This window comes from Typopeltis vanoorti, chromosome 2 (assembly GCF_054136105.1).
Source record: "Typopeltis vanoorti isolate ZY-2024b chromosome 2, IOZ_Tvanoo_1.0, whole genome shotgun sequence".
In the NCBI taxonomy this organism is placed as follows: domain Eukaryota; kingdom Metazoa; phylum Arthropoda; class Arachnida; order Uropygi; family Thelyphonidae; genus Typopeltis; species Typopeltis vanoorti.
In genome coordinates this window covers 62,581,299-62,604,930 of record NC_143550.1, presented here as the reverse complement: position 1 = coordinate 62,604,930, position 23,632 = coordinate 62,581,299, and the positions used below count along the sequence as shown (strand labels likewise).

General features: G+C 35.8%; 1 protein-coding gene across 3 annotated transcripts in view; it reads right to left on the bottom strand.

Annotated features, from left to right (window-relative positions):
• LOC150109088 (uncharacterized) overlaps positions 1-23,632 on the bottom strand; it is a 418,260-nt gene that overhangs the window by 124,610 nt on the left and 270,018 nt on the right. For all 3 annotated transcript variants that reach the window (XM_090405584.1, XM_090405600.1, XM_090405591.1), the window contains one exon: positions 4,219-4,325. In XM_090405584.1, the coding sequence (XP_090261710.1) occupies positions 4,219-4,325 (107 nt within the window). The remainder of the gene's footprint in view (positions 1-4,218; positions 4,326-23,632) is intronic.

The window sequence follows — 23,632 nt, the reverse complement described above, 5'->3', positions numbered from 1 at the left end:
AATATCAAATCCAGTAAGTATATACATTTTTAACTGCTTTACATTTCATTTTGACAAAATAACATCAATAATGGGCACATCGCAAGTGCCAACAATGTGTTATGAAAACAAAACTAATAAATATTCTAACATAAACAATACGTAAAAATATTCAGAATTTTAAATTATGATTATTTTTACACATCCACTTGTTTTGTTATTAAAGTATCTAAAAATGGTAATTTTCTATCTCTCTCAAATTTCTAAGGTGAACGTTATTTTTTGATGGAAAGAGTTTATCTTAGATAAGAAATTAAAAAGTGCTGCTTCTGTGTTTCTCCATATGATGAAAATGTCATTGACATATCTCCACCAAACAACTGGTTTTGGGTCTAATTGTGAAAGAACATCTTTTTCTAGTTTCTCCATAAAATAGGTCTGCACAAAGGGGGGGGGGGGGGTTAGAGGGCTACCCATAGCAAGACCGACTAATTGTTTGTATATTGTTCCATTCCATTTGAAGAAATTTGATTTTAGACAATGTCTGAAAAGAGAAGTAATATCTTGAGGATACCGGTTGTCCAAAATGTTGATGACTTCATCCACTGGGAAGTTGGCGAACAAGGACACCACATCTAGGCTGGCGAGAATGTCTGTTTCTGGGATTGAGACATTTGTCAGCTTTTCGATGAAATGTTGTGTATTTTTTATATACGTGTCAGAATTACGAATATGTGCCTTCAGGAGAGCAAGACAAGGTATTTTGACAATAAGTAAGTGAGAGAGTTTATTCCATCCACTATAGGAAGTAGGGGTATTCCAGTTTTGTGACTTTAAGAGAACCATATAGTCATGGTGTCAGTGGATGTAACAAGTTTAATTTCCGTTTTAGGTCTGTTAGCCAACTGTCCATATTGTGTAAAAGGTTATTTGTTTCATTATGGTTCATCATGTGGGATCAGAATCCAATTCACTGTAAGTGGATGTGTCCGAGAGTAACTCCGTGATCTTTGTCATGCAATCTCGGGTGTGAGATTCCTTTGTATGCCCTTAGGATGATAATTTTTTTGTTTTGCTTCAAATTGGACAGAGCTCTTTTTTCTAAAGGTTTACTGCAAACTGACTCACACTGGCCGGTATCTGCACTTTTCCTCTTCACACCATATATCTCAAATGTTGAGTATCATACATAGGCTCAAAAATAGAGCTTCTCGCATCATAACAGAAGAGAAAAATCTCGAGGATGAATTAACTCACATATAAACCATGAAAGACAACGGCTATCCAAAAAATTTAATTCAAAAGATACTTTTCTCCAATCCCTCCCAACAGCAACCCAAAGAAAATCAATACAAATCTTCCATTGCCATTCCTTATGCTAGGTAGTTTCACAGAAGATTACAACACTTCTCAAACCATATGAACTAAGAGTAACTTTCAAACCATTTAAGACAGTCTGCAACTTGTTATGATCACTACAGGATAACAATGTTTTCTTCAAACATCCTGGCGTTTACAACATCCCTTGTTCATGTGGTTCAAATTACGTAGGACAAACTTCAAGAAGTTTGGAAATAAGAAAAAAAGAACACATTGAAGACATTAATAATAACAGAAAAGATAATTCCGGGTTAGCCCTTCATTTCTCGAATACCAATCACAGCATTGAATGGGACAAAAGTTCTATGCAATATTTAGGGGAAGACTTTTTTTATTATTTCATGGCACTGCCAGGGAGTCCAATGACTCATCCAGGAAGGGCACCTGCTCTACAACTTTGTCTCAACCACTCATCCACAGCTGACTGAAACTACACCACCAACACTAGTATTTCCACAGACAATCACAAACATTCATGCCCACGGCAGGATTCGAACCCGCACCTTTTGGCTGGAGAGCGGATACACTAAACACTTGGCCTTTCGTAACTGAAACTTCAAAGACGCTACTGTGGTAATCCATTCAAAAGGCAGCCTCAATAATCCTTGCTGACATATGGAAGACCCTCCTAAGATCACTTAGCACAGCAGAATTCAACTTCGCTGCAAATTACAGAATGCATTTGCATGACACTTACATCACACACACACACTCCATGCGTTTGATGTAATGCATCTTTTGAATTTGTATAACGTTTATGTTTCTTTCTTGACCTGTTTTAAGCTGTTTTTATCACCTTATGTATGCCCAGACAAAGCCAACAGTCAAAAACTAGTCAGCTTAATTTGTTATTAAATTCTTTGGCCAATATATCCCAGTCTAATTTTATTATTGAAATAAAGTCGGTAGTCAAAAAAATAGAATTATTAGAGGATAATTGTGAGGTTGAAATGAACATTGACAAGTGAGGATGAGGAAAGACCTGACTACTGTGCACAGATTTGATCTGAGTTCCAAAGAGAAAAGAGACACAGAAGCTATGTTAAGGATACAAAGGAAGGTTACAAAAATGATAACAAGATTATGGAATGTAGATCATAAGGAAAGATTGAAAATTCAAAGACTCAGACAGTAGTAAACAGGAGAAAGAGGAATGATATGATAGAGACCTATAAACTTCTAAAACAGTATGTTGAGGATTACCTGTTACACAAACCTAAGGAAGAGTGACATGGCAACCTGTGACTCAAATTTTGGCTTTACACTTTCAGCCAACTGTCTAAAGAACAGATCTTTGTTCTCCTACAATTCCAATCATTTCCAATTTTGGGGAAAGAAAAAAAGAAACATGCACCAGTTGGGACATTGAAAAATAACTAATGAATTTAATGCCTTTATTTCCTGACATCTCACAAGTAAGGTTATTTTTCACTTTTTTTTTTAATTTGGATGTTTGTTTGTTTTAACTCTACTAGGAACAAATCTTATATTAAACATGCCCTAAGGTTAAACTATATTGTCCAAGCCAGAGCATACATAATAATAAGAAATCAAAGTAGATTAAAGACAAGAGTATCTTCGTCCTTGATTCCCTGCTAGTATCAAGAAAAAAGTTGCTCATTTTCCCACTTGTTAATTGACAACAACTGCAGTGTAATGCTCTTATGCAACTTTTCATTAACCATTGTTTTCAAAAGATTCTGAGAGATGTTGCCCAGTATGTATTACTATGACTATCACATATGATATTGTGTTATGCTTTTAGAGGATATTATTCTTCAATTATTATCATTATTATTATATGATACTGGAGTCCAAAGACTCATTGAGGGAGGGGGGGGGGCACCTATACTCTACAACTCTCCATCTCCACCACTCACTACAGCGAGCCACCATCATAATCTACACCAGTGCCATCTACCACCCACCACCACCACTAGTATTTTCAAAGACAATCACAAATATCCATGCCCACAGGTGGGATTTGAACCTGCAGCCTTTTGGCTGGAGAGTGGATATGCTAACCACTCAGCCAACCAGGCCGACAATCAATCAATCAATCCACTCATAAAATTATTTCTTTTTCTTTCATTATATTTCTTTTAAATTCCCTTAGCTTCTACAGAGTGTCCAGTTTAAATAGAGAGAGAGAGAATGTGTGCGTGTGTTCACACATGATGCACTGATATCTGACACTTAATTACAGAGGATGGAAAATGCAAAAGAGAGATTAGGAAAGAAACTGAAATTACAAAATAAATTTTTTATCGGAGTTAAAAATACTGGATGTTTGTGACATCACTACTGACATCAAGAGAAATAAACAAAAACTAGACAAAAAATTATTAATGCTTCATTTAGTCCACTCTTCTAAATAGAGTGGAAATGTAGACAATAAACAACAAACATATTAAAAGGATTGAAGAAGATTAGAAGCACTACAATATTGCCATATCACTACAACATTTCGTGCTTATAAGGCACTTAATCTGACTGGATCAATTCACTGATAATAAATCTCATTTAAAAATTATTCTATAAATTAATTTTATCACTTGTGAAAGTGATAAATCACTTATATCACTTATATCTGGGATCCAATTTTTGGATCCCAGATATAAGCACTGTGTCTAAAAGACATGAAAAAATATGTTCATCTTGGATTCCCAATGTTTGTATTACTTTTTGGTGGGTAGGAGATTTATCTTGCATTTTTGCAGAGATCCAGACAAGCATTTTTTCCATTTTAATTTATTGATTTATTTAGATAATGTTAAAAAATATTCATTCTTGCCTGTTCAAAACATCAAACAGTTTTTTTATGAATTTATATAATTACATATACTCTCATTTTCCAACCTTTTTTATGGCATGTCTCAAAGTATTATTGCCATCTGAAGCATCAATCACAACTGATCCAAGGAAACCTAATATATAGCGCTCTTTTGCAGGCTCTTCTCCTTTACCTGAAAATAATTTAGTAGTCATATTTAATTGCATTATTTGTAGTTTGCACCATTTTAATAAAAAAGCAATAGTTTTAAAAAATACAAGAATACTTCCAAAATTCGAAAATATGCCACCTCCCATACTCAGAATTATTACATAAGTTCTGAACAAAAAAATGACTAAGACTAAAGTTTAAAACCAAAATACAGTGGATATATTGTTCAATGTGCTGCAAAGATTTTGAGTTAGCTTCTACACGGTGATCAAAATTAAAGTAAGCCTGTTTAAGACCTTATAGTGCACCACCCATTGATCGAAATGCTGTGATGTGATGCATGTGTGCAACACATGGAAAGTTATCAGGATGATCTGATAAAAAATCCTATCTTTGATAAATCCCAAGCCAGAAATCACAGAGGGTGAGATCAGGTGAAAAGGGAAACTGTGCAGTGGAAAATGCATGGCTGATCACTCTAGCTTCCATGAAATGTTCTCAAAGAACCTCCAGTATGAATCGACCAATGTGTAGAGGGGCCCCATCCTGCATAAAAATGACTGGATCAATGCACAAGTGCTGCTGTATCTGTAGCACAACAAAATTGTTTATCATATATGATACCACGCAGTAATTGAGTAGGCCAAAGGACCCGACTAGCAAATGACCTCAAAGAAAAATAATCCAATGATAAACGAAGCTGTAAACCTACACCAGACAGTAACTTTGATTGAATGGAAAGGAATTTGTTGGATTGCATGTGGGGTTTGAGTAACCCATACCCAGCAATTGTGGGTATTCACAGCTTCATTCAGGTGAAAGTGAGCCTCATCTCCCCATAAATGAACTGGGGCAAGGAACGTTAAAGCGAATGTCAGTTGACTTTCAAAGTCCTGTGGACACAACTTCTGTGTCAGGGTTATCTTGAATGGGAAGACATGCAGAATCTTCCAGAGAGTTGTGTAAGAAATATCCATGTCTCTTGATACAGCACATGAACTGCAGAAACCAATGGCCTGCTCCACAATGACAGTAGCTACTTCATTCATTTGTGAACTAATTGGTTTGTGACCTCTGCTAGGTCTAACTTTCACTGATCCTGTTTGTTCAAAATGACTACTCATTTGTCGCAGAGCACATGGAGATAGCAGATCTCAATGACATTTGTTCAGGTGACAAAAATTCACAGAGTGCAGCAACAGCATCCAATTCTTTGTTTAAGCTACAGCTTCACTAGCAAAGCAGGTTTTTTTCCCCTTCATTCTGGTTATTAATACCATCTCCAGTGATTGCACTAAACATGCAATCACTGGGGATGGTATTAATAACCAGAATGAAGGAAAAAATCCTGTGTCCATCTTTGTAAACCCTCCTGGCACCTGCCAAATTTAATTATATGCAAATTCCATGTATTTGGTGTTTGCAATGCCACGTGAATCTTGGAACTGTTTTTTTTCTTCCTCTCAGTTATCGCATCTGCATGACACAATGTAGTCCTGCAAAGTTTTGCAGCATTTGAATCACTGGGTGGGGCTCCAGATTGGCATTGCTCTGGTTTTGCACATATAATTTGCATAGATAATTTTTCATTATATTTTGACAGCTGGTGGAACAGTATGGCCTTCCTTGATAAGTTCCTAACTCTCTGGAGGTCTCTCTTAATAAAAAAAATAATAATAATAATAATAATTATTATTATTATTATGTATATATTATTATTATTTTAGTAACCTCCAGTGGAAGTTCGTAAGAATTTGCAGTGGTGGGGCTGCAATGCTACCTGCCCAAACTGCATATAAATCATGCATTTGCCTCCACTACGTTATCCCCACTAGGTAGCAGTTTGGTGCGGTCTGCAATGAATGCAGCTCCAGCATTGGGTATACTAGCCAGTAGTAATACTAGTCCTAGTCTGCACAGCACATTGTTGCAAAATACAACTACTGCTATTTTTGACAGCTGGTGGAACAGTATGGCCTTCCTTGATAAGTTCCTAACTCTCTGGAGGTCTCTCTTAATAAAAATAATAATAATTATTATTATTATGTATATATTATTATTATTTTAGTAACCCCCAGTGGAGGGGCTGCAATGCTACCTGCCCAAACTGCATATAAATCATGCATTTGCCTCCACTATGTTATCCCCACTAGGTAGAAGTTTGGTGCGGTCTGCAATGAATGCAGCTCCAGCATTGGGTATACTAGCCAGTAGTAATACTAGTCCTAGTCCGCACAGCACATTGACTATTGCAAAATACAACTATTGCTACAAAATGAATTACATATTTTTCGAAAGATAAGACACACCCCAAATTTATGAGACGATTTTTAGAAAAAAATATTTTATTATATAAAGATATTTACAAATTCTTACTTAATTTTTATTTATTGTTACAATCATTTGTATTAGCAATATTCAGTTCATCTTCACTCTCGGTATTATCACTCATCTCGTTAATGTCACCGTTCGTATTACTTTCATCTGAGCTATTGTTGTCACTCCCTTCAAAAACTGCATCATCTTCGGTACCATCCATCACATTACTTATCCCACATTCTTAAATGACTTTATAATCATCTCTTCTTTCACAGCTTCCCATGAATTTTTCACCCAGGTACATAATTCTGAAATTGTTGGCCGTTTCATACGTCCTGTTGCTGTAACATCGTGATTTGGCTTTGCCATCCATTTGTTCCACTCTACCTGCATAAAATTTTTGAATGGTTTATTAATAGATCCATCGAAGGGTTGTAATTGACCTGTAAGGCCTCCAGGAATGACAGCTAATTCTGTATTCATTTCTTTTAGAAGCTTCTTTGTTGATTATGTTTTATGTGCTCTGAATTGATCCCACACTAACATTGCAGGGTTTTTAAACAATGCACCTGGACGTTTTGCCCATAGCTTTTGTATCCATAATTTCATTCCTGTTTCGTCCATCCAGCCTTTATCTTGAACGTGGATAATAATGCCAAGAGGAATTTCATCTCTCAGTAACGTTTTTCTCTTGAAGATTAACGTGGGAGGGCAGTTTTGTTCCGTCCACACAACAAGCTAAAACTACAGTGTAGCGAGTTTTTTCGTGACCTGTTGTTTTGATCACTATTGATTTGGTGCCTTTTGAATCTACTGTCCGATTTGAAGGAACATCGAAAGTTAGAGGCACTTCATCCATGTTAACAATTTGATTAAGCTCAAAGTTAAATTTCTTTTTCGCTGATATGACAAATACATGGAATTCTATAATTTTAGCTTCAGCTGGCATTTTTTGTGCTAGAGTGGTTTTTGTACGCATGCATTACCAGTGTCTTTTCATAAATCTAAAGCACCAAGATGGTGATCCAGTAAAATCTAAAATTCCATTAGCAGTTGCCCATTGTTTCACTTCAAAAATTATAATTTTTTTCGTCGAAACAGATATTCCGATGTTTCGATGATTTTTTACCCAATTTTTCATTTGTACTTCTAATGGCCATTTTTCTAGGTGCGAACGGAATGTTTTCTTGTGTTTACATAGCAGTTTCAATAGTTCCTCTTGTTTTCTCCACTCACAAACCATTTTTTTCTGTTTGTGGTGAACCAAAATGTCTTTCTGCTGCTCTGTTTCCATATTGTTTTGCATAATTTATCACATTTAATTTATAACTCACATTATATGAAAGTCTTTTTTGTTTTACACTGATTTTTTTTAATTTTAAGATAATTTTAACGACTTATAAAAAATAATTCAGATAATTGAACAGTACAAAAGCGCATATGTTTACACACTAATGACTATTGACGCTCTAAATCACTGATTTAGAGCATCACTGTCACCCACATGCAGCGAGATAACTTAGGTATCTACCTTCAGTGGCGTACTTACTAATTTTATTAACATATTGCGCCAGTAACTGAACTTCGGTACAGTGTAAAGATTCGTATTTTAATGTTACCTTTGGACCATAAGATGCACCCCAATTTTCAGTCGATTTCTCTATATAAAAAGTGCATCTTCTGGTCCGAAAAATACAGTATATAAAATACTGAGTAGTATTGTATTGCAAACAAGAAAATAGCAGTTTTTAGATGCATATATAAAAATTTAAGAACAACGATAATAAAAGAGGAACTTTCATTTTATACTAGAGGGGGCTGCAGCCCTGCAGCGTTTATGGACGAGCCACCACTGGCAACCTCCGTGGTGTCAACAGATTCATTCTGGGAGGTCCACTCAACCCACATATGTCTATTGTAATGAGCTTTGAAGTTATTTACACTACTTACATTCATGATGAACTCCGGCAATGCATTCCACTCGCTAACAACTCTCCACATAAACAATCTACTCCTGGCATCCTTCTTCACCACATCTTTATACAACTTCCAGGGATGACCCTGGAAAAGGGATGACCTCTTCCCATCTTAACATCCACTCTTTTATAATTCCTTCTGTATTAATCTGATAGAATCCCTTAACTAACTTGAAGGTCTCTATCATATCTCCTCTTTTCCTCCTATCTACCAACCTCTGTAATCCACATTCTCTTAAACACTCCAGTCTTGTTATCACTTGGTTATTCATCTTTGGACCCTCTCTAGTGTTTCCACATCAAAATGAAAACTAGGTGACCAAATCTGAGCATAATAGTCCATTTGTGATCTGACCAATGCCTTATAATAGAAGCACCACCACATCCTTATCCTTACACGTCAATGTACTTTTCATCACAGCAGCAATACAATGTGCAGTCTTTGCAACACTTGCGATGTGCCCTTGGAACTTCAGTCCACCATCCGCCATCACTTCAAGATCTCAAATCTCATTCAGCTCCACCAATACAGTACATAGAGCTATATTTCTGTATCCCAAAGTGTAACAACTTGCATTTATTAATATTAAAATTGCAACCCCACCCATTTGTCCATGTAAAAGTCTATTCAAATCTTCCTGTAGAGAATTAATATTAGCACTGCTCCTGATGATTCTACCTAACTTTGTATCATTGGCAAACATTTGAAGAACCCCAATCAATCAACATGAAATATCATTAACAAATAAGTTAATCAGTAGGAACCCAAGAACAAAACTCTGAGGCATGCCTTCTGCCTGCTCCATCATACACAATTTGCTGCTATCTTTCAGAGCCAATCTCCAATCCATTTAAAAAATATACTATATATTTCTATCATCTGCAGCTTGTATATCAACTTATGTGGTAATCGATCAAATGATTTTGCAAAGTCCAGGAATATCACTATACATGATTCTCCCTTATCCAACACATTCATCACTTATCATAAAACATAAGCAGATTCCTAAAATAAGACCTGCCTGTCACAAACCCATGCTGACCATCATAGAGAATCTTATGTCCATTAACCCAATCCTGTATTGTATTTCTAACCAATTTTTCCAACACTTTGATCACAACTGCAGATATACAAATCAGTCTATAATTGGAAACTTCTGTTTGCCAACCATGCTTGTGGAGAGGTATTATTCTACCTTCTTTGCACTCCTTAAGAACCCTCCCCAGTGCAAGACTTTCAACCAGGTCAAGGGCATGGCTAACTCTTTTGCACATTATTTAAAAATGTGATATGTCATACACATCCATTTCCACAGCCTTATTAACATCTAATCCAAGCAACACTTGATAAACCTCTGATTCTTTCACTTTTAATTCTCCTAATCCTTGCCTCCCTTCTACATGTTGCACAGAATCATTCACACCACCATGACAGATGCTGACGAAATATTTGTTAAATAATTCCACTATATCATTTGCTATGGTTACTCTGTTACCATATCTATCTACCAGTATCAACTTGTCATAATTATTTTTTCTCTTGCTATATATATATATATATATATATATATATATATATATATATATATATATATATATATATAAAATATTTTTTTTAAATAACGAAACCTGTGGTGAGTTCATAATTAAAAGAAACACACGTATTAACCACAGTGAAAATTATTTAATTGTAAATATTTCATTCTAAGTATCTTAGGACATCATCAGTACAGTAGTTTAAACGATAATACGAATAACATACAGTTAGGGCGCATGATTACAATAGAATCTGATAAAACGTGCGTAACGTGTTACAGAAGTTAAAAAAAAAAAAAAAAACTAATAATAATTATTAATAATAATAATAATTTTACACAATTTTGTATGAGAATTTCCCATACTTTAGGAATAGTAAGAACGTCATACATTACACCACAGGTTTGGTTATTTAAAAAAGTTTTATTCCTTCACGGGAAAATGACAGCGCTGAAGACAAACTTACTAGGAAAAATTTTAAATCTCTTTTTTAAAAAAGTGCAGATGTGATAATCTCATTCCAACCTTCGCAAAACTGAAGGAAGTCATCAAATTTCCAGGTGCCCATAAAATTTATCAAAAAGCTAGCCATTCCTTACTACTCGATCAGTTATGAGTTTCTAAGCATGAATTAGCAACAAACAATTTAAAATTACAGAACTAGAAACAGACTTGTCAAATACGTTAAATCAAGAATTGCTACAATTCAGTGGTGCACCCAGGGAGGGGGCTAAGGGTCTCTGCCCCCCCCACCCAAAAAAAAAAAAGAAAATCTTTTTTTTTTGAAAAACACTAGAAAATTTTTTAAAAATCTTTTCCTAATTAAAATTTATTTTTTAAAATTTATGTTGTATCTCTATTTATATACTAGTTGTCATGTATTGGCAATCACTGCAGATGCTCAGTCATAGTTCATATGCGATGTGTAGTGTGTATTCGTAAACCGTCTACTCAGCTCGCCCCCCCACCCCAAGATTAAATCTTGAGTGCTTGGGCCCCCTCCAAGATTAAATCCTGAGTGCACCACTGCTACAATTAATAAAAAGTGGGCTGAGTTTGATAAAAAAAACTCAGCCCGCTTTAAAGCCAGTTTAGAAAACCTCTTGCTCCAACACACTGACATAATGGTCAGTTTTGACGTCTCCTGCCTATTCACTAATGTCCCACTCAAAGAAACTCTAGAGCCCATCCAAGCCAAGTTTCCTCCCGATATCTCAGCCCTATTTCAGTTCACAATGAACTCAGGCTATTTCGTTTGGCAAGGAAAATTCTACAAACAGATAGAGGGGGACAGCCATGGGTTCTCCACTCTCCCCATCCTTGGCCAACTTTTATATGGAGACTTTTTGAAGAGAAAGCCTTAAACTCAGCTTGACAAAAACCTACCATATGGCTTCGCTATTTTGATGATGTGTTTGCTATTTGGCCATATGGCCTGGATACACTCCTCTTCTTCTTAACACACTTAAACAACCAACACCCCAGAGTCCAGCTCATCTTAGAAAAAGAGGAAAACAACACCCTCCCCTTCCTAGACACTTTAATCACTTGCCAGCTTGATGGATCTGTGGTTTTCTCTGTTTACAGAAAACCCACCCATACTGGCAGATACATTCACCAGCAATTCCCCCCACCCTCACAACAATATGGGGTTATAAAAACACTATATAAAAGGGCAAAATTAATCTGCTCAGATGACAAGGCCCTAACCATTGAACTAAACTACATCCTCAACACTTTCTTAGCCAATGGCTATAACTCCTAAAAAATCCCAAGACTACTAAAACCAGTAAACCACAACCCCCCCCTCCACAATAAAGATTACACCAAATCTATCACCATCCCCTACATCCAGGACACCTCTGAAAAAATAACCAATATCCTCAAAAAATATGACCTTACTTCTTGTTATAGACCATATAAAAAGTTGGCATCCCTTATCCGCTCTACCAAAGACCAACCACTTCCCCTAGACCTACCTGGTGTATACCAGGTCCCTTGCAGCTGCAAATTGTCCTACTTTGGCCAAACAGGCAGGACAGCAAATATCAGGATTTCAGAATACAAAGACTACATCCGGTTTCACCAGTACAGCCACTCTGGGCTGGCAGACCATGCCTTAGATACCCACCATAGAATTCGTTGGAAGAAAACTAAAATAATACACCGCAGCAAGTTTAAGTACGAAAGATTATTCAAGGAATCATCAGTAGCTCTAAAAAACGATTCAAACCTCAACAAATTTGGGTGCATGAAACTACCCCAAATTTGGGAGACTTACGTTATGAGAACTTCAGCCCAACTGCCAAGACAACAAAATTAGCCCGCCAGAGGGCACCATAAGGACTTTAGGAACAATATTAGTTTCTTGCCTTCTTCCTCATTTGCTTTTGTTAGTGTCTGCATGCACATACCATATTTTTATGTTCCTGAAGATGACAATGTGACGTTGCCGAAATATAGAAGTTATTCATTAAAGTTGCCTTTAAATAATAATCTTCATATGCGTTGTTAATTCCGTGAGCTAATTACTAGTTATGTATGACCAACGTATAAGCCTTGCTACTAGAATAAATATCCCACCGTCAGAATTGAAAGCTATTATATCCTTAAAACGTAATAAAAACATAATCATTACCAGAGCTGATAAAGGAAATACCACTGTGGTTCTTAATACCAATTCATATAACCGAAAAATGAATTTACTTCTTCAAGATCGTAATACTTACACCAAATTGGATTATGATCCTACAAAACGTGAACTTAGAAAATTAAATAAGCTACTTAATGAAACTTCCTCCTTAGATGAAGAAACAATCAAAAAACTTAAGACATACCATGCCAGACCTCCTAGAATTTATGGCTTACCTAAGCTACACAAAACTAATGTTCCACTCAGACCCATTGTAGACTGTATCAGCAATCCAACTTACAAGTCATCAAGATTCTTATGTAACCTTCTCCATCCTCACATAGGCCACTCAGTCTCTTCAATCAAAAATTCTGCAGAGTTTCACACAAAAATGAAAGACCTTCAACTGTCAAAAGCTGACTTGTTAATCAGCTTCGACGTTGTCTCCCTCTTCACAAACATTCCCCATAAAGAAACAATAGAATTACTAACTCGAAAATTTCCGTCTGATATAGTTGAATTGTTCAAGTTTGTTATTGCATCAGGTTACTTCACCTGGAAAGATCAAATTTACAAGCAAGAGGAAGGAACAACAATGGGATCTCCTTTAACACCAAACCTAGCAAACTTGTTTCTAGAACACCTTGAGGAAAAAATATTCACTTTTGAACCCAAACCAAAAATTTGGTTAAGATATGTCTATGACGTATTTGCAGTCTGGGATCATCCCGAACATGAATTACAACTGTTTCTAGATAAAATTAACCTTCTTCATCATCGCATTGACTTTACATTAGAAAAACATTCTCCACAGGGTATCTCCTTTTTGGATTTACACATTCAAAGAAAAGAAGATGGTTCAATCGCCACGTCTGTCTTTCGCAAGCCTACATTTTCAGGTCACTACATTCACAATTCTTCCGCTCATCATCCATCTCAGAAATCTGGCATTATTAAATCATTAGTTTCCAGAGCATACAAATTCTGCTCCTCTGAAGAATCTCTAAACCAAGAATTAGAAGTAATCAAAAATATAGCCATCCTAAATTGATATAATCCTAAAACAACTCAAAAAATCATCAGTCACTTTCCCACACATCAAACCAGACAAGAAGTCCATAGGATTGCCATTCGGCATCTCCAAACGTCTTTCTAAAATTATGAAGAAATACAATTTTGCCACTACTTACAAACCTATCAACCAAATTTACAACTTGTTACCTTCTTCTAAGGACAAACGCTCACCTTTGATGTTGCCTGGCATTTATGAGATTCCATGCTCATGCAAATTGTCTTACTTTGGACAAACAGGTTGATCTGTTCAGAAACACATCTCGGAACATCAAGACCACATTCGTCTTTTTAAACCACAGAAATCTGGCCTCTCTCAACACAGAATTGAAAATCCAAGCATAGGATCCATTGGGAAAAGTCTAAACTTTTTCATAGATCTTTATATAAACATCAACAACAAATATAGAGAAAGTTCTGAAGCCCTACTACACACACCAAATATAAACCGCAACGACATTCTTACTGGAATTATTATGGAAAATTGTCATACAAAATTGTGTAAAATAATAATTTTTTTTTTTTTTTTACTTCTGTAACACGTTACGCACGTTTTATCAGATTCTATTGTAATCATGCGCCCTAACTGTATGTTATTCCTATTATCATTTAAACTACTGTACTGATGATGTCCTAAGATACTTAGGATGAAATATTTACAATTAAATAATTTTCACTGTGGTTAATACGTGTGTTTCTTTTAATATATAAAATAATATATCAATGTATAAAATAGTATTATGAATTACTTTAATATATATATACATAAATACATACACAAGTGCGCACACACACATACACACACCTTTTACCACAATTCACGGCATATACAAGTAAAATTTTTTATGAACAGTAGATTCAAGTTGTATTTCGTGAGCCCGGTCTTTATCAACTACTACCTGTTTCCAGATTTCCATCATCAGCAAACAACTGAATATCTCCCAGCCCCTTAAATCTTGCTCTATATCACTGATATGCAAATTAAAGTAGTGACCCTAGTAAAGAATCCTGAGGTACTCCACTAGTCACTCTCGTTCTCCTAGATTCCACACCACCATATACTATTATCTGGAATCCATCTGTCTGTCAGCCTTCTCCCTATCCATGCTACTGTTATATCAGAGAGTGACAGAAAGTCAAGGATATACAGAGGAAAAATGGAAGAAAAAGCCCTTGATCACTTACATTAATAGAGAAATTAGAAGAAAACAGCTACTGAATAGATATCAGCAAATTCTATGAATCTTCTAATCAAGTAAGTGCTAATTCATCTGTGTGTTGTAATCGGTCACTTCTTGAATATTGAACTGAAATTTTATATTGGCTTTATTAGTTGACCAGATATTTGTAAAATATGTGTCTACAAGTTTCACCAGTATTACTGTCTGGCTTCTTCAGGACATGTGTATTGGTACATGGAACTAACGTTTACTAGTAAAAAAAGAAAAATGGAGTAACACAGTCAAATAAATTAAAACGGCATGTAACATCTAAACATGGGACGTGGTGTATCAGTCATTGTTTATTGAGCGTGTTATATAGTTTTTGGCAAAATGAAATTCTGGTAAGCTGAGCAAACTTATTAGGCTTTTCCAGATGTCTTTCAGAATCATTCCTTGATTTCTGTTTAGGTTTTCTCTAGAGCAGAGTACAAAGTACAATGCCAACTTCATTGAAGTTTCTACATTGAAAATCCTCTTCTATATAAGGCATGGAGGTTTTATCACAACTGATGGTGTGGTTATAGATTGTGAAGTGATGGACTAATCCAGAAGTATCTGTTCTGTTGTTGTTCATGTCTCCTACATGTTCTTTTATTCGAATTTCCAGGCTGCTCGATGTTTGCCCTATGTAATTTAATCCAGAAGAACATGGAATGTTGTATACCTTTTCAAAGTGAATGACACATTATATGAACAACTTGATGGCTTAGCCATGGGCAGTTCCTTATCACCTCCCTGCACTGATCTGTTCATGGAAAAACTAGAAGCTGACATCCTTTCCAAATTAAACCCAAAGCTGTTGGTTTGGTGGAGATATGTAGATGTTTTCATAATTAGGAGAGGCACAGAAACAACCTTATTTGAACCCTTTCTTTTAAGGTTACACAGCGATCAGCATTCATATTTCCAAATTTAGGGACACAAAACGTGTTGAAATGATTATTTTGCTTATTATTAATAAAATAACACTTGACGTTTCAACCCCTGTATTGAGGTCATCATCAGAACGATACATGTGTATAGGAAACCAAGCTACATGCTCTTGCTCTCTATAAAGGTAAATTAAATCAACGCTGTTAATTAATCTTTCTTCTTAGCCCGACCTCTAGTGATAAATAAATAAATAAATAAATTAATTAATTAATTAAAAAACTACAATAAACTCTGTTAAAGTCCTCCTGTACTAAGATTACTAAGATTCTTCTGACAAAATCTGTATGGAAAATCTTGTATACTAAATTGAAACAAAAAACTAAGCAGCAACCTAAACAAAACGGAAAAACTGGCCCTCAAATCTCTAAAAAATAACCAGGATATTATAATCACCAAAGCAGACAAAGGAATGCCACTGTTGTTTTAGATAGGGCAACTTACATAGAAAAAATTAACCATTTGGTATCGGACCACAATACCTACCAAATGGTAAACTATAACCCCACAAAACGCATCAAAAAGAAAACAACTGAATTAATTAAATCCGTTAACACATGGCCAGAAGAAACAACTGAAAAACTAATACCTCATTATGCCAGCATGCCCAGAATTTATGGCCTGCCAAAAATACACAAAACAGACACACACACACCACTATGTCCGATTGTTGAAGGAATCGACAAATTACCACTTAGCCAAAAAATTAGCCACTATACTCAAGGAATTGGTAGGTCATTCCCCTTCCTACATAAAAAAATACACAACATTTCATAAACAAAATTAAAAAATTACACTCAACGACCAAGATTTATTAGTCAGCTTTGACATAACTTCCCTTTTCACCAATGTATCGATCAATGATACTATCTTGCTCCTACAGAACATATTTCCACACAACATCACGGCCCTCTTTTCCCATGTACTCCACTAAAGATATTTCGTGTGGCAAAACAATTTTTACCCTCAAAAAGAGGATAAAACCATGGGCTCACCACTTCTCCCCCCCCCTGCCAAATAGCTAACTTTTATATGGAAAACTTATAGTAACAACCTCTAGAGTCAGTATGCCTAAAGTCCAAAATTTGGCTCAGATATGTCAACAATATTTTCACCATTTGACCCAATGGCCGTGAAGCACTAAATACATTCCTTAGCCACCTGAACAAACAACATAAACGTATCCAATTCACCATTGAAAGGGGAAAAAAACAACTCTCTTCCATTCCTATACACACACTCGTCACACGTCTTCCCTCAGGCTGTCTCTCCTTCTCAGTCTACCACAAACCAACACATACACAGGCCAGTACATATACACACACAAAAATTCTTATCACCACCCACACAAAAACTAGGGATCACGAGCACCACCCTTAAACACAGAGCTCAAATGATTTGTTCAAATGAACAAGCTCTAAACCAGGAATACGAGATCCTCAACCATACATTTATGAAAAATGGATACAGTAAAAAAACTATTCACACGATCCTCCACAGAGATACCACTAAAAACAAAAAAGATTTCAAGAATGCTATTGCCATACCTTATGTTAGAGGTATTTCCGAAAAAACAGACAGAACACTACACAAATACAACATCAAAACCACCTTTAAACCCCTGACAAAATTAAGACACCTACTCAGTTCTTCCAAAGATCCTCTTCCACACCTAGCCCACCCAGGAGTTTACAAAATACAATGCACATGTAACCTATCATACATAGGGAAAACAGGGCGAACCATCCCAATTAGGAAGGATGAACACAAACGACACATTAAATATCTCCATTTTAGAAAAACCGGCCTTTCTGACCACGCACTCCAAACATACCACAGAATTGATTGGAAAGGTACCAAGTCCCTACACAGCACCAAAACCTGATTCAAGAGGAAATTTAAAGAAGCATGTGAAATGCTCAAACATAATCCAAATCTGAACAGAAATGATAGTCTAACCATTCCAAAGATGTGGAGGACCCATTTGCAACCTTTATAGCAACCAGAACAAGTCAAAGAAAAATCGCAATACAAGAAGACTCGGAGAAGTGGTTTTTTTCCCCCCTTAACATTCAATAGCAACTTGAACTGTCCAAGTCCAGAAGAATCTTAGTACAGGAGGACTTTAGCAGAGTTTATTGTAGTTTTTAATTTCATTTATTTATTCATTTTTAATTAAATTAATTAATTTATTTTTCATCACTAGAGGTCAGGCTAAGAAAAAAATTAATTAACAGCATATATTTAATTTACCTTTATAGAGTGCAAGAGCATGTAGCTTGGTTTCCTATACACATATATCATTCTGATGATGACCTCAATACTGGGATCGAAACGTCAAGTGTTATTTCATTAATAATAAGTAAAATAATCATTTCAACATGTGTGTTTTGTGTCCTAAATTCGGAAATATGAACCTTATTTTAATTTCTTACAAAAATAAATTCCATTCACCAAAAAAATACAGTTCATGTTAGAGCTTGAAAAGAATAGCCAAATGCCTTTTCTAGATACACTAATCAAGAAACATGAGGATGGACAAATCCAGCTCACAATCTATCGAAACCAACACACACACACACACACACACACACACACACACACACACACACACTGGACGTTACCTGCACATCAAATCGACTCACCATATTGCACAGAAACTCAGCATAATACATAGGCTTAAGAATAGAGTGATCAACATTATTCTCAGAAGAAAAAGATCTCCTAGATGAACTCACTCTCATGTCTCAGACCCTAGTAAAAGTTACCCAAGAAATATAATCAAAAAGATTCTTCATAGAAACCCTCCACAACAGCAATCTTCTGCCATGCAATATACATTGTCCATTATCATCCCTTATTCAGGCTCAGTGTCAACAAAAATTGCCAAATTTCTTAAGTCTTTCAACATCAGAGTTGCTCTCAAACCTGTCAAGACAATACGCCATATTTTAAGATCACCAAAGGACATTAATGCCTTCTTCAAATACGGAGGTGCATACAACATTCCATGTTGGAAATTTATTTTGCACTTGGTTAGACTATAATAAATTTAGTTTAATCCTTTATCCAAGTGTAAGCAAACAAAGTTTGCACCTGAAAATATCTTCAGGACTGAGGTAAGGTGGTGCAACACCACCAACACCATGTATAGGTAAATATGACCTCTCCTATTGCTTCTGACTTAGTATCTCCATGTTTGGGTCTGCCTCCCACTGACGAGATCTCAATAAAGGTCAAAACCAGTCTGGGTAGTGGCCCTTCCCTTAATGCACAGCAGTATACATGTCTGCAAGGAGATGTGCCTTGCATTATGGGAGATACTGAGACATGGAGTGATGAGAGCTTGGTCCACCTTTGCTCGGAGTTGCTAGTGTTGCACCACCTTACCTCAGTCCTGAAGATATTTTCAGGCACAAACTTTGTTTGCTTACACTTGGATAAAGGATTAAACTAAATTTATTACAACATTCCATGTTCCTGTGAATTAAATTACATAGGGCAAACATTGAGAAGCCTGGAAATTCAAATAAAAGAACATGTAGGAGATATGAACAACAAGAGAACAGATACTTCAGGATTAGCCCATCACTTCTTGATCTCTAACCATCCAGTGATTGGGATAAAAGCTCCATGCCCTATATAGAAGAGGATTTTCGATGTAGAAACTTCAAAGAAGCCGCCGTTGTACTCAGCCTCTGGAGAAAATCTAAACAGAAATCAAGGAATGATTCTGAAAGACATCTGGAAAAGCCTAATAAGTTCACTCAAGTTTACCAGAATTTCATTTTGCCAAAAACTATATAACGGGCTCAATAAACAATGATTGATACACCGCGTTCCATCCTTATGAAAATCCTTATGATGTTAAGTGCTGTTTTAATTTATTTGATTGCGTTATTCCATTCTTCTTTTTTACTAGTAAACGTTAGTTCCATGTACCTTTACACATGTCCTGAAGAAGCCAGACAGTAATGCTGGTGAAACTTGTAGACAATTCTTATATATTTTACAAATAAATATCTGGTCAACTAATAAAGCCAATATAAAATTTCAGTTCAATAAGTGCTAATTGTTAAGTTTTCCTTTTTTATCTTTTCAAATTTTGTTTCAATGTAATTACACTGCTCAAAACAATTAGGGGATATTTTACAATTTTATGCTTAACTATTTTACAGAAGATCAATTTGATGTAATGCAATTCTTTGTATAGTTGATATCTTAAGAATATACATGATAGTGATGTGACTACATGAATGTAACCAGAACTTATGTGAATTTTCTTCCAAAACACTGAGAAGTGTAGAATGCCATCCAGTTGACAAACAATTAGCAGATTCAAAAAGGCTAACTTTTTGAAATTAGGTTTTCATCTTTTTCCTAATTATTTAGGAAACCTTTCCTAATTATTTATTTTTTATATTTATTTAGTTTAGTTCAGTTTTTTAAATAGGAACTGGATGACTGTTTCTAACCTTACCGAAACTACTGTAGCACTGTTTCAGAATCTTTCTGTTAACTGTATATTTTGTTGTTAATTTTTTCAGTTGCAGTGAAAATGACTTAAAATATATGTGCAAAAATTCTACAATCAAAGTTAATTGATTTAATATAACTTATCTATTTATTTAATCTATAGTATTATGCCTACTTACATTCTTCCAGTTCTAAAACAACCTGTAATACTTCCAGTGGCGGCTCGTCCATAAGGACTACATTGAATGCAGCTCCAGCATTGAGTATACTCAACGCTGGAGCTGCAATCAATGTGGTCCTGCAGCCCTTATGGACGAGCCAGCACTGCATACTTGTTATTGAACTCATTCGCCAATGTAGCCCTCACAACTGTCTCAGACAACCCATTCACCAAACAAACAATCTTGTCTTGGCATCCTTGCTAATTGCACACTTTTGTGCATGTCAAAAGAAGGAGAATACAATTACCAGAGGTGATTCCTTATTCTTTCCTTTCCTGTGAGATACTGAAGGTCTTCTTCATCATTCATAGAAAATCCATTTATAACCTATAAGCTTCACAAAATCCAACCTCATATCGGAGCCAAAAGTAAATGTATGAGATGGTAGTGGAATTAGTAGAGGATAACTGATAGATGAAAATTCATTAGGAACCCTAAAAATTCTGGATAATAGGGCTCCAGTGAAGCTGTCACAGGCCCAGCAAGCCAACAGTGGATTTATTTCAACTAAAAAGAAATGCAAGATGAATCATATAAATGGTAAATGATCTGGACTAAAAAGAAAACTGAGAATAGGGACATTGAATTCATGCTTATAGTAAAGAGGAGTTAGTGGATATTATGATGAAGAGGAAATTAGATGTTTTGGGTTTGAACAAGGCAAAATGGAAATAAGTAGAAAGAAGAATTTAAGAGGCAATTATGTTTTTTTTTTGGCAAGTAGCAGATGGACAATCAAAAAATGGTTGGTTTTATCATCAGTAAAGAAGCAAATGGCAGACTAATAAAGTTTGAAGCTGTGTACTATACAAGAGTGGTCAGAAACGTTCTTGGCCATAGATGGCAACACTATCAGCAAGATTTTTTTTTTCCTAAGTTGGTATAGTATGCTTACAGATGTGAGACCCTTTGACACTTTTGTGCATGTCAAAAGAAGGAGAATCCATTCCGATAATAGGGAAATCAATCCGTATTGTGGGATGAGTTGTTTATTATTACATGTCGAAAACTCTTTTATGATCATTGTAGTTTTTAAAGTGGTAACTATTTTCTTTAACAAGAAAATAGTTACCACTTACTTCAACCTTAGCATTGTCAGATCTGGCTCCCACTGACGAGACCTCAATAAAGGTCGAAACCAGTATGGGTAGTGACCATTGCTTTTAACATAGAATCATACATCTCTGCAAGGGGAAGGGGGGATGTGCTTTACATTAAGGTGAAAATATTAAGGAAGGTGATCAGAGCTTAATCCACCTTTACCACGAGTTGCCTCAGACTTGCACTACGTACAGGTGCAAACTTGACTTACTTGTCTGTTTGCTTACTTAGGAAATAGGATTAAAAACCAAGTTTATATAAAATTACTTGGTATCTTGAATACATATATACCCAAGTTAAAAAACTTTCTACATTTAGTTCTATGCCTATTGTATATTATTACTATTGGATGGGCTGAGTAGTTTTTCTACTTTTATTAATGTTTTCATATTTTTGATTCATTTTTACCTTGTCTAGAAACCCTGCTCTAGAGGCCAAACAAGGAACTTTTTCAACAACTTTGGACCTCCAATAAGCAGGACAGTGATCTCACACTGGACAATAAAGTTCATCTCCCACATAAAGTCAATAGCATGCATCTATACCCAGGATAGGTTTCAAACTTGCAGCGCTGGTTGGAGAGAACACATACACTAGCCACTAAGCTAAACAGACCAGCATATCTATGATAATATATATATACACACACACACACACACACACACACACACACACACAGTAAAACCCCATTTTTATACTTTTCAGGGGACTGATGGAAAAAAGTGTAAATAGCAGGAAATGTAAAAAAACATTAAAAAAATGCTAAAAGATGACTTACTGCTAGTATGTGAGTCTACATACTAGATTACAAAATTTAATAACTGAAAATAAATGAATTTACAATTACTTACATTTATCTATTTAAAAAAATCTTTAATTGTTGATTGTTTTTGCTTTTTCTGCACTCTTATAAGTTCCACCTGCCTCTACACAGTGTATAAGGCAATAAATGCCCCATCGTCTCCTGATGCACTTACTATATATACTGCCTCAAAAAGATAGCTTCCATTGCTTCTTTACTAGTAGGGGACAGTAGGTTCTTGATCACAGTTTCTTTTCAACCACTTCTTCCTCTAGTTCTTCACCAGGTGGTTGGAAAGAATGTCTTCTACACTTAGTACCATTGATGTGATCACACCAACATCAACATAGTCTTGAAATGAGGAAGTCTCATCCATCACATACCAGTTGTTGGGCTCTGACATATCTTCTTCCTCCTGTAGTTGTTCCTCCTCTTCCACGAACGTAACTCCTGTCTTCCGTAAACAGTTGGATATGGTTGCAGGAGTAACATGCAACCATGCTTTGGCCACATAATGCATAGCATCAAGGATTGATATGGTGATTTGTTTTGGGTCCATACCATTGTCATGCATAAACACAGATTTTTCAACAAGCATTTTTCTATATTTCCATTTAAATGCATGAATGATGCCCAGATCTAATGGCCGAAGTTCACTTGTACAATTAGGGGGAAAGAATACTAATCTAATGTTTCTGAGCTGCAGATCTTTAGGGTGTGCAGGACATTTGTCTAGCAGTAGTAGTATTTTGTGGTGATTTTCCCCATTTTAGCATCCAGAGTATGCATGGTGGATGTGAAGATGCTGCTGGTCATCCATGCTGTGCTGTTTGCATCAAACACCTTGGCTTTTTTTTTTTAAATTTATCAATTACCAGTGGAGGTAATTTTTCTGATCCATCAGCATTGACCATGAGCAAAGCGGTTACCCTCTGCTTGCTGCGTTTTCCACTGTGACACTTCTCTCCTTTAAAACACAATGTTTTACTTGGCAGAATGTTATAAAAGAGCCCAGTTTCATCAACATGAAAATATTTTTCGG